Below are 12,477 nucleotides of genomic sequence, written 5' to 3' on the forward strand. Positions count from 1 at the left end.
AGAAAACTGAGGTCTAGAAAACTTAATTGACTTGCTTTTTCACTCGTGCAGTTAGTAGGAGAGCCACGATGAAAACATACGTTTTCTACTTTCTAGGGCCTGTTTCTTTCTGTTATACTATACTCTTTCTTTTAATCTTCCATTTAATTAAAAAACAGAGACATTTCCAGCTGTCTATATGAAACCCAAAATCTTTTCAATTTCCAAGTACAGACAAGTACAGAGAATTAGAAATGGTCCTGAACAAGCCCAGTCAGTTAAGTTTGACTTCTGAGCCCTCCTCCCTAGAGCTGTGCATTTTTTGCCTTCCTCAGGTAATTCCATAGAAGGTGGTCTTGTACCCTTGTTTCAGTCCCATCTGAATTTCTGGGGTTTTCTTGATAAAGATGCTGGAGTGGTTTGCAGTTTCCTTCTCCAGTTTATTGTGCAGATGTAGAAATTGAGGAAATGGGGTTAAATGACTTCTCCCGGGTCACCCAGCTAGTAAGTATCTGAGGTCAGATCTGAACTCATGAAAAGAAGTCTTCCTGACTTCAGGCCTGGCACTCTAAACACTGTGCCACCTAGTTGCTGCCCATGCTTGTACCCTTCTCACCTTCTGATTGCAAGAGTATAAAATATAACTCTGGAAGAGCAGTGGGATGGGAAATGATAAAAGAACACGTCATCAATTGGAGCTTTAGAAACAAATTTATGAAGAAGTTATCAGGATAGTACATGCTGATTTATAATTTAAGCAGGTCTGTATGTTTGGAATTTCTGCATGTTAAATTTAGAATTCCAAGGCAGACTTGGTGTATCCATTCATTTGAATAAATTGTCACTTCTGAAGAGAAAATAGGAAGTTATACCAAAAGAAAGGTTAGAAACAAATTGAACATCATGTAAATCTAGTCTGATACAATGGAAAACCACTGTGGCTAGTAGGAGTGCTTTTTGACTTCTAGAGTCCCAAGAGCTCATGTTGTGTGCTCAGCACTATACCTGGCACATAGTAGGTACTCAAAAGATGTTTGTTGACTGAAATTGCTATCTGTCCTGGACTGACCTGCTGAAAGAGGCAACAGACTCAGTGATAAAGTAGCCTGAGTTCAGATCCTCTACTCTTATCACTTGACAACTTTGTGACTGTCATTGGGCTTCTTTATGTTTCATTTTTTTCTGTAAACTAGATATAGTAACTATTATATGACTCCACAGGTGGTAGAATGGTCAGCCTTGGAGTCAGAAGATCTGGGTTCAAATCTTGCCTCTGACACTAGCTGTGTGAATAGCTGCAAGTGACTTTTTCTATGAGCCTTCCATAAAACGTGGTTGCTAATACTTAAACATTGTTGTAGAGCTGCTTTAGGGAATACTAAATGAAGTATGAAGTAATTGAGCAAGGATGAGGGCAAAGGAGAACACTGAAAATTTTCTGTAAAACTTGGACTCAGTCAAAAGGCCATATCCAGAGATCTAGAAAGCCACATGAGGCCTTGAGGCCGCAGGTTCCCCATCCTGGTACAAATTCCGCTTGGGGCTCAGATTCTTACAATCTAGCCACTGCTCAGATTTTTATAATCTAGCCAATAGCTCACTAATGTTCAGACTCCTTATGAGTCTGCCCAATATGACGGATGTTCTAATAAACCTTGTCTTTGTCTGAAAAAAAAAATTCTACTTGGTCACAATGTGTAATCTGTTATATATTGTTGTAGTCTCCTAGCTAGTATTTTATTTATAATTTTTGCATAAATATTCATTAGTGAAATTGCTCTATAATTTATCTAAGATTCTATTCATCTTCTTGACTTCTTATTTATTTTTTTTTGGTTAGATTTATTTAGTTCTGAGAGGGAAAGGTTGAAGTTCCCCATTATTATTCATGTAACCTTTCCTTTAAAAATTGGATGCTATTGCCTTTGGTATTGACATTACTTCATTATGTATGGTACCTTTTAACATAATGTAGTTTTCCTGTTTATCTCTTTTAATTAAAACTATTTTAGCTTTAACTTTGTCTGAGATCACGATAGTTACCCCATCTTTTTTTACATCAGCTGAAGCATAATAAATTCTACTCCAGCCCTTTCGTTTTACTCTACATGTATCTCTCGTTTTTAAATGTGTTTCTTGTAAACATGTTGTTGAGTTCTAGTTTTTTATTGGTTCTGCTGTCTGCTTCCATTTTATTGGGTAAGTTCATCCCATTTATATTCAAAGTTAGAATTAGTAGTTGTGTATATCCCTCCATCTGATTTTTCCTCAGTGTTTATCCTCTCTCTCTTTACCCTATTTCTCCTCAGAAGCCAATTTACTTTTGACCATTGCCTCTCTAATCCACACATTCTTCTATGAGTCCCTTACTTATCCTATCCTCTTATAATAAGGAAACAAGGAAATAATAAGGGAATAAGGAGCATTTTTCATTATTTTTATGAATGCATGTATTTGGATGTCAGAAAATTTTATTTTTCTCTCTGTATGTATATTTATTTTGTGATGGTTCCTTAGGATTTAGAGCTGGAAAGGGAGGTGCCTTAGCAGCAATATAACCCACCTTTTCATTTTATGGATGAAGAAACTGAGTCCCAGAGATATAAAATTACTTGCTCAAAGGCACATAGAGAATAAGTGGCAGTTTCAGCATTTGGAACCCAAAACCTCTTACTTTCCTTTTGCTGTCACTCAAGTCACCTTTCTTCCAGTGAAGGGGAAAGTACTCAGGGTACAGTTTTCAGACATTAACTAGGACTTGCAGATACCATGTCTGGACCCACCAAAACCAGCCTTCACTTATCAGGAACTAGAGATATATGTTTGAGGTAATACCTGTTAACATTAATTCTCTACATCTGCATGAGAATAAGTCTGTCTCCCAAAATAAATCATTCCATGTTTTGAGTTAAGGAACTAAACTCAATTGTTTTATTGGAGTGAAAGAGGCTTTCTACATTCAGAATCCCCACCCACCCTGTTCATGCATAAAGATCATTTGTAAGTCAAATGTTTATGAGTTGGGAACTTAGCCTTTATATAATAATGCTTTCTAAGAAGTCACTTTCTAAAACTGAAGTCATCACATTGTTTCAGTACTGGATGTGTGCCTCTGGAGATGTGGATCACAACATTTTACAAGTTGTTTCTCTGGTCTTTCAGGATGTGTAGCTATGTAGTAGTTTACTATTGTGTCGACAGGGTAGGGCAGCACAGGAATGATGAATGAATGAATGAATGAATGAGCATTTATTAAACATTTACTATGTGCAAAGCACAGGGGATACAAACTGGAAAAAACAAGAGTCTCTGCTCTCAGAGAGTTCACCTTCTACTAGGAAGAGAGAACACACATAAGAGGTTTCAGTTGTGAGTCATAGAAAGACCCTGTTTTCTTCAGGGTACAACAGCAGTAGATCAAATAGATGGTCATGCATCTTCCTTAATATTATGTCCACTGATAAAAAACATAGTTCTTTCTGATATTAGACCATTTGACAGTGCCAAAGACTTTGGTGGTAAGAACTCTTTTGGATCAGTGCTACCAGCTATGACCACTGAGGAGACAAAGGCTTCAGCTGTTGTAAAAGCAGTTGTTAAATTGCTTCTCCATGGGGTGCTGAGGGGTTGGATTAGAAGCAGGGCTAGTGACCTGTGGATGGGGAAGACTTATATTCCTGGGGCTCTTGAGCTCAGGGTCCTGGGCTATTTCCACTGGGGTCTCAGGGAAGGTGGTGACGGTGATTTGTCTTATCTGGCACATACTACCTCTTGTCTTTACCTCAGATTACCTGTATACAAAGGACTGCTAGGTGGCACAGTGGATAGAGTGCTGGCCTTAAACGTTAGCTGTGTGACCCTGGGCCAGTCACTTAACCTTGTTTGCTTCAATTTCCTCATCTGTAAAATGGGCTGGAGAAGGAAATGGGAAACCATTCCAGTATCTTTACCAAGAAAACCTCAAATAGGGTCACAAAGAGTCACACAACTGAAAAATGATTAAACAACACCACCACATACATACGTATGCCATTTGCTTTGGGTTTAGTAGACGCTGGCTTGGGTGATGTGTTTTAGTCACTGAAATAAAATTATAGCACTCCATAAAGACTTGGTATTTTGTTTTGTTTTGCTTTTTAGGTGTTTTGCTACTCTGTATCTTGCTCTCTTCAGTTGCAACTTTTTAAAAATTTTCTTTTTTCTTTTTGCTTCTGAGGATGGACAGTTGATAGTAGCATAGAGATAGAAGAAACCTTAGAGGTCATCCAATCCAACTCTTTCATTTTATATATGAGAGAACTGAATCTCAAGGAGGTTAAATGACTTGACCAAGGTTATACAAATAGTGGTAGATCTTGGATTTGCACCCAGGTCTTCTGACTTCGTATCTAGCATTCTTTTCACAGTATCAAGTTGGTGGTGGTGATAATAGTGTTGCTCCTTTTCCTGTTTGCCATTTATTTACAAGTATGATTGGCTTCTTCAATATGAAGGAACTAAGTGATACAGCGTGATACACTTTTTCAAATTCCTAAGCACAGTCATCAGTGAATAGTCAAGTAAATATGTGAGATTGCTTTCCACCTCTGAAATGCAGAATTGTTTTGTTTGGCTTGCAAGAATTAGATAAGTATGGTAGATAATCAGTGGCTATCACAGGGCACTTGGGTACACTCTACATGGTGTCAAAATTATTTAGCATCTGTATTTTTGAATCTCTAATGGAAATATATATATATATATATATATATATATATATATATATATATATATATATATATATATATATATATATATATATATATATATATATGGGTTTATTTCTGTTTCTGCTTCTGTGGAACTGGTGGCCTATAAGAAAGGCTTAATAATAAAAGGTATTGACTAATGGTCATTTTACGAGGTTAGACTTTGGGGTAAAGGGACTCCTTTAGGATTTAACATCAGGTCTATGAATAATACAGATTTCCACTGAAAGTAAAGAAGAACTTATTAATAGTTAGAACTATTCACTAGTTGAATGAGTTGCCTGAGGAAATGGTAGATATCCCCTCACAGGTGTTCCTTGAGTGGAGGATCTATAAACATTTGTCAGATGTTTTGTAAAAGGGATTTCCCTTCAGGTATGGACTGGACTGGATGACCTCAGAGATCTCATATTGCTTGTAAGAGGGTCCTGAATCCATCTTGCCAGTTGTTCAGATATTTCCCATGATTTTGCAAGCCACGTATCACTGAAATTGTCCCAGTGACAGGCTCTTTCTGAAGCTATTTTTTTTCCCAAGACTGACCAAACAACCACTGTTACTGTATCACAACAAAACCAGCTTGTTATCTGCTGGTTTTTACAAGAAACAAATCAAATTTAACTTTGTTGCCTTCTGTTTAACTCTTTCCTCTAAATATCTTCACACGAATTGATTGTTCCTATAAATCTTTTGATTTAGAGAACAATAAGGTCTGTTACTTTCGTCTTGGGAGTAGACCTGCTCCTCACTTTTATTTTTTTTTATTTTTTTACTTTTTGAAGTTGTAAGTAAAAATTAAAACCAATAGGAGGAACCAGCAGAAAGATGAAACAAAACTCAACTTAAGGTAAAAATAAGTGAGAGCGATTCAACTTCCATAGTTCTTTCTTTGGATGTGGACAGCATTTTCCATCCTGAGGCCTCTGGAGATGTCTTAGATCCTCCTAATGCTGAGAAGGGCTCAGTTTAACATTCTTAGTCATTGTATAACGTGGCTGCTATTGTATACAAAGTCCTCTGGGTTCTGCTCACTTCACTCAGCATCAGACCATATAAGTCTTCCCAGGTTTTTCTGAAATCAGCCTGTTCATCATTTCTTATAGCACAATAGTATTCCATTACATTCATATACCAGAACTTGCTCAGCCATTCCCCAATTGATGGGCATCCTCTCAATTTCCAATTCTTTGCCACTACAAAAAGAGCTGCTATGAATATTTTTGGACATGTGAGTCCTTTTCCCATTTGTTTGATCTTTTTGGGATATAGCCCTAGAAGTGCTATTGCTGGATCAAAGGGTATGCACATTTTTGTAGCCCTTTGTGCATAGTTCCAAATTGTTCTCCAAAATGGTTGGATCATTTCACAACTCCACCAACAATGTATTAGTGTTCCAATTTTCCCACATCCTCTCCAACATTTATCATTTTCCTGTTTTGTCATGTTGGCCAATCTGATAGGTGTGATGTGGTACCTCAGAGTTGTTTTGATTTGCATTTCTCTAATCAATAACAATTTAGAGCATTTTTTCATATGACTATAGATGACTTTAATTTCTTCATCTGAGAACTGCCTGTTCATATCCTTTGACCATTTATCAATTGGGGAATGGCTTGTGTTCTTATAAATTTGTCTTATTTCTCTATATATTTTAGAAATGAGGCCTTTATCAGCAAGACTGGTTGTAAAAATTCTTTCCCAATTTTCTACCTTCCTTCTAATCTTAGCTGCATTGGCTTTGTTTGTGCAAAAACTTTTCAATTTAATGTAATCAAAATGATCCATTTTGCTTTTCATAATGTTCTCTATCTCCTGTTTGGTCATGAATTCTTCTGTTCTCCATAGATCTGATAGGTAAACTATTCCTTGTTCTCCCAGTTTACTTATGGTATCAGCCTTTATATCTAAGTCCTGAACCCATTTTGACTTTATTTTGGTATATGGTGTGAGATTTGGGTCTATGCCTAGTTTCTGCCATACTCTTTTCCAGTTTTCCCAGCAGTTTTTTTCAAAGAGTGGGTTCTTATCCCAGAAGCTGGGGTCTTTGGGTTTATCAAATAATAGATTACTATAGTCATTGACTACTGTGTCTTGCATATTTAACCTATTCCACTGATCCACCTCCCTATTTCTTAGCCAGTACCAAGCAGTTTTGATGATTGCTGCTTTATAATACAATTTAAGATCTGGAATTGCTAGGCCACCTTCCCCTGCATTTCTTTTCATTAGTTCCTTTGATATTCTGGCCTTTTGTTTTTCCAAATGAATCTTGTTATTATTTTTTCTAACTCTATAAAATAATTTTTGGTAGTTTGATTGGTATGGCACTGAATAAGTAAATTAGCTTAGGTAGGATTGTCATTTTTATTATATTAGCTCGGCCTACCCATGAGCAACTGATGTTTTTCCAATTATTTAGATCTGATTTTATTTCTGTGAAAAGTCTTTTGTAATTGTGTTCATAGAGTTCCTGGGTTTGTTTTGGGAGGTAGACTCCTAAATATTTTATAATGTCTACAGTAAGTTTAAATGGGATTTCTCTTTCTGTCTCTTGCTGTTGGGCTTTGTTGGTAATATATAGAAATGCTGGTGATTTATGTGGGTTTATTTTATAGCCTGCAACTCTGCTAAAGTTGTTTATTATTTCAAGTAGTTTTTTACTTGATTCTCTAGGATTCTCTAAGTATATCATCATGTCATCTGCAAAGAGTGATAGCTTTGTTTCTTCTTTGCCTATTCTAATGCCTTCAATTTCTTTTTCTTCTCTTATTGCTAAAGCTAACGTTTCCAGTACAATATTGAATAACAGTGGTGATAATGGACATCCTTGTTTCACCCCTGATCTTATTGGAAATGCTTCTACTCTGTCCCCATTACATGTAATGCTTGCTGAAGGTTTTAGATATATGCTATTTATTATTTTGCTCCTCACTTTTAGCTCAGCATTTTGATTAGATCTGAACAATGTGTTTATAATAATGTTGCCCAAACTAATTTGGCCTTTGACCAATTTGGAGGTTGAAACAAATGTTGGAACTCATAAAAGACAGTCCAGGAGATTTAAGAATGTGGGATACCTAAAGGATAAATAAGAGTTCTGGAAAATTCCTGTAAAAATAAAGGAAATTGAGCCCCTCTTAATGTCCCCCAAATTGCCACACAATGAATTTTTGCACATGTAATTTTACATCTAACATTTTAGAGGTGAAAATATCAATAGCATCTAACTTTCTCATTGAACCCCCAAGTTTTTTCACTTCCTGTGCTTTCTTATCTGCCAGCCTGAGAAATATGGGTTTGTAACTGTTATAGGTTCTTCCTACCACTTTAAAGATAATTATAATAATAATAGCTAGCATTTATATAGCACCTACTGTGTGCCGGGTATTGTGCAATATTATCTCATTTGATCTTCACAACAGTCCTGTGAGGTAGGTGTTATATAAATTACGTTGAAGTAACTGAGGCAGAGAGGTTGAGTGACTTGTCCAGGATCACAGAGCTAGTAAGTGTCTGAGGTAGGATTTGAACTTGGGTCTTCCTGACTCCAGATCCAGTGCTCTATTCACAGTGCCACCAGCTGCCACCAAGATACTCGATTTTCTTTCCTTTCTTTCTTAAAAATCATTGCCATTTTCCAATACTCTTCCCTTTCCTCACTAAGAACTCTTTCTTATAAATAAGTACAGTTATGTAAAACAGATTGGCTGAGTCTGAATATGTATATGTTATGCACACTTGTTTTCTGCCACCTCTTTGTTGATAGTTGTCTATTACCTTTCCAAAAAAGAAAAAAAAAGGGGATCTGAAAATGGACATGGGAGCCTTCTTTTTTCTGAGTCTATCACTTCTTAATGGTTTTATTTATATTCCAATACATTGCAGCTACCATTACCTATCATAGAAGTCTACTGAGGTAATAACTAAATACAAGCTATTTGATAGAGTAGATTAAAAGAACTGGCCTCTGAGTCAGGAAGACCTGGATTAAAAATTCATGCCCTTGACTCATACTGGTTGTATGGCCCTAAGCAAGTCATTTAATCTCTCAGTCCTCTATGTTCCCAAAATGAGAGCCAAGGGGTCTTTTGATGGAGTGATGGCTCTGGCCTCAATCCACAGGGAAATGACCTAACCCCAAGGAATGTGCAATTAGCCAATGTGCAATTAGGGTGAAAATATGGGATATCTTCTACCGTGCCCCCATAAAAGGGCTTGTGTCCAAAACAACCACACCTGACATTACTCCCCCTCCAAACACTCCCTAAATCAGTTCCTCCTCCCTACAGTGCAAATTGCCAGTCTCACCCATCCCCAGTTTCCTTTCTCAGAGGCATCTGCTAGAGACTGTTATGATGTAACTGCTCCCAGGCACTTATAACAATAGTTTACATAGATATCATTTGGAAAATTTCATGCTTCCCCAAATATACCCCTGGAGTATCTCTCCCCCCTTCCCCCCGCCCTCATCACCTGATGTCTCACAAAGAACAGACTCTGTGCTCCAACACAGAGACTGGTGAGTAGAAGCTGGCCTCCTCTCATTTTGCTTTGGGTAGGAAAGAATGTGTCACAAGATGGGCTGGATGGAAGGGTTGCAAGAGAATGGCAGATGTTCTTATATTATTTTTCCCCTAAATTATTCCCTTTCCAGGCTTGCCTGTTTTTGTTGGAGACCTCACCATCCTTCTTGTCACTTAAACCCGAGTGTCATCTTTGATTCATTCTCTCTTATCCCACACATCTAGTGAGTTACCAAAGCTCATCTCTAACCACACTTCTCACATCTGTCACCTTCTTTCTTCTCTTATAGCTACCAGTCTAGTTCAAATCACCATCATTTCTCACCTGGACACTCATAATAGCTTCCTTAATGGGATGCCTCAAATCCCTCCATTCTTCAATTCATCCTCCACATAGCTGCCAAAGTGGTTTTCCTTACATTCGGGTCTGATCCCGTCCCACCCCTCCCCTACAAACTCCAGTGACTTCCTATGGACCTCTAGGATCAAATATTATTTCATCTTTAACTCATTTTTGTATAAGTTTCATAATGTACATAATTATTAATACAGTAGTACCTTGAAAAAAAAAGGAGAGAGAGAACAGTTAGAATATTGTTCTCATTTTACCTTCAAGAAGACTGAGGAACAGAGAGATAAAATTGACTTGCCCAAGATCATAGTCAATAAACATTTATTAGGCACCTACTACATAGGCACTGTGCTAAGCTCTGGGAATACAAAAGAGGCAAAAGATAGCCCCTGCCACAAGGAGCTCACAATCTAATGGGTAGGGCAAGTTCATGGCAGAAGTAGTGTTGGACAGTAACAGCCACATTGTGCAATGACTGACTTTGATAGACTCAGCTCTTCTCAGCAATGCAAGGATCTAAGAAACCTCCAAAAGTCTCATGATGGAAAATGCTATCCACATCCAGAGAAAGAACTATGGAGTCTGAACACAGATTGAAGCATATTATTTGCTCTTTTTTTCTTTTTGTTTTATTTCTTCTTTCTTATGGTTCCTCCTGTTCGTTTTAATTCTTCTTTAAAACATGACTAATATGAAAATTTGTTTAATAGGAATATATATGTAGAGCCTAAAAAAAGTAATAGTGTTTTGACAAAACAGGAAAATGATAAATGTTGGAGAAGATATGGGGAAATTGGAACACTAATGCATTGTTGGTGGAGTTGTGAAATGATCCAGCCATTTTGAAGAGCAATTTGGAACTGTGCCCAAAGAGCTATAAAAATGTGCATACCCTTTTACACAGCAATAGCACTTCTAGGGCTGTATCCCAAAGAGATCATACAAATGGGAAAAGGACCCACATGTACAAAAATATTCATAGCAGCTCTTTTTGTGGTGGCAAAGAATTAGAAATTGAGAGGATGCCCATCAATTGGGGAATGGCTGAGCAAGTTGTGGTATATGAATGTAATGGAATACTGTTGTGCTGTAAGAAGTGATGAACAGGCTGACTTCAGAAAAACCTGGAAAGACTCATATGGTCTGATGCTGAGTGAAGTGAGCAGAACCAAGAAGACTTTGTACACAATAACAGCCACGTTGTGTGATGACTAATATTGATAAACTTAACCCTTCCCAGCAATACAAGGATCTAAGACATCTCTAGAGGCCTCGTGATGGAAAATGCGATCCACATCTAAAGAAAGAACTATGTAAATTGAATTGCTGTATTTTTTCTGTTGAGTTTTGTTTCCTCTTTGTGATGGTTCCTCCTATTGGTTTTAATTTTTACTTACAACATCACAAATGTGAAAATATGTTTAATAGGAATGTAAATGCAAAGCCTATATCAGATTGTGTGCCGTCTTGGGGAGGGTGATGGGGAGGGAGGGGGAGAAAAATTTTAAACTCAAAAGCACATGGAAGTGATTATTGATAAATCAAAAGAAATTAATAAAAAAAGAAATTAAAAAAAAGAAATAATAGTGTTGGAATCCATAGCTCTGACTGCCAGCCCAGTAATTTTTATTCTGTTCAGTTCAACAAATGTTTATTAAGTGCCCTAATATCTCCAGATGATACTTGTATAGTTTTTCCTATAGCAGTTAGAACTTTTATTATATAAATAAAAACAAAATCTTGTTTCTTATTAGTATTATTAACTTAATTGGGTGTTCCTATCCAGTATTAGTGATCATTCTGCATAGTGTTAAGGATTTTATTCGTGGCCTGTTCTATTCTAGATTATGTTGTTATTGTGTATCATTGCTCTAAATAAAGCTGTTATGTTATTTAGGCACATTGGTTTTATTGGCATATGTAGTACAAACAGTAGATAAGCTTGTTTCCTCTAAGATTTGTGACAGATTTTAAATGAGGCAGTTGTCCAGAAAATAAAGTAATTTGAATCAAGTGTCTTTTCTGGATTTGTGCTAGCATTCCAGATTTCTCAATGCTGAAAGAGTAACAAGTAAGCAATTTTTGAGTGAATTTATATCACACAGTTAAAGTAGAAATGACATCATTGCAATTGGGTCGTAACCAAGAGGTTGAAAGAAATGAAAGGTTTTACAAATTTCACTTTGATCCTCCCTAACATCTTTCTTTCTCCCTTGCAGGGACATTTAACTCTCTGTAATCATGAGCAACCCTTTTATACACCTTGCTGAGCCCTTGGATCCCAAGGTACCAGAAAAAAAGTTCTTCAATTTGAATAAGTTGGAGGATTCACGATATGGTAAGGAAACAAAACTGAATATACCTTTGTCAAAAAAAAAGGTATCTTGTTTTCATAGCTTTTTCTTTTTAAAGTTATACTGACTCAGGAGGGGAGCACAAGAAATTGGAAGGAGTGAGTAGAAATGAAACATCCTGTTTTGATAGCAGAGCTCAGGATTGATAGCCAAGAAAACAGATTTTTTTTAAAACTCTTTCCAGTAAACACATAAATGTCCTTGGATAAACCATTTAATTGCCCCACTTAGGCAAGTCTCCCTTTTCAATTGACATTTACTCATTATAAGAGGATAATAATAATATCTCCAGATGAGACTTCTATAGTTTTTCCTATAGCAGTTAGAACTTTTATTATATAAATGAAAACAAAATATTGTTTCTTATTAGTATTATTAACTTCATTGGGTGTTCCTATCCAGTATTAGTGATCATTCTGCATAGTGTTAAGGATTTTATTTTTCTTTTAAAGCAGAAATAGGTTAATACCTTGCTCTTAATCATAATAAAATTAGAGTTTTGTGTTTTGGTTTTTTTTTTT

General features: G+C 36.6%; 1 protein-coding gene across 1 annotated transcript in view; it reads left to right on the plus strand.

Annotated features, from left to right (window-relative positions):
- ACO1 (aconitase 1) overlaps positions 1-12,477 on the plus strand; it is a 91,922-nt gene that overhangs the window by 20,112 nt on the left and 59,333 nt on the right. Inside the window, exon 2 of the mRNA XM_020976215.2 lies at positions 11,822-11,940. Coding sequence (XP_020831874.1) covers positions 11,844-11,940 — 97 coding nt within the window. The 5' untranslated portion in view covers positions 11,822-11,843. The remainder of the gene's footprint in view (positions 1-11,821; positions 11,941-12,477) is intronic.

Source organism: Phascolarctos cinereus, unplaced genomic scaffold (assembly GCF_003287225.1).
Source record: "Phascolarctos cinereus isolate Bilbo 61053 unplaced genomic scaffold, phaCin_HiC Scaffold_4;HRSCAF=312, whole genome shotgun sequence".
Lineage (NCBI taxonomy): Eukaryota > Metazoa > Chordata > Mammalia > Diprotodontia > Phascolarctidae > Phascolarctos > Phascolarctos cinereus.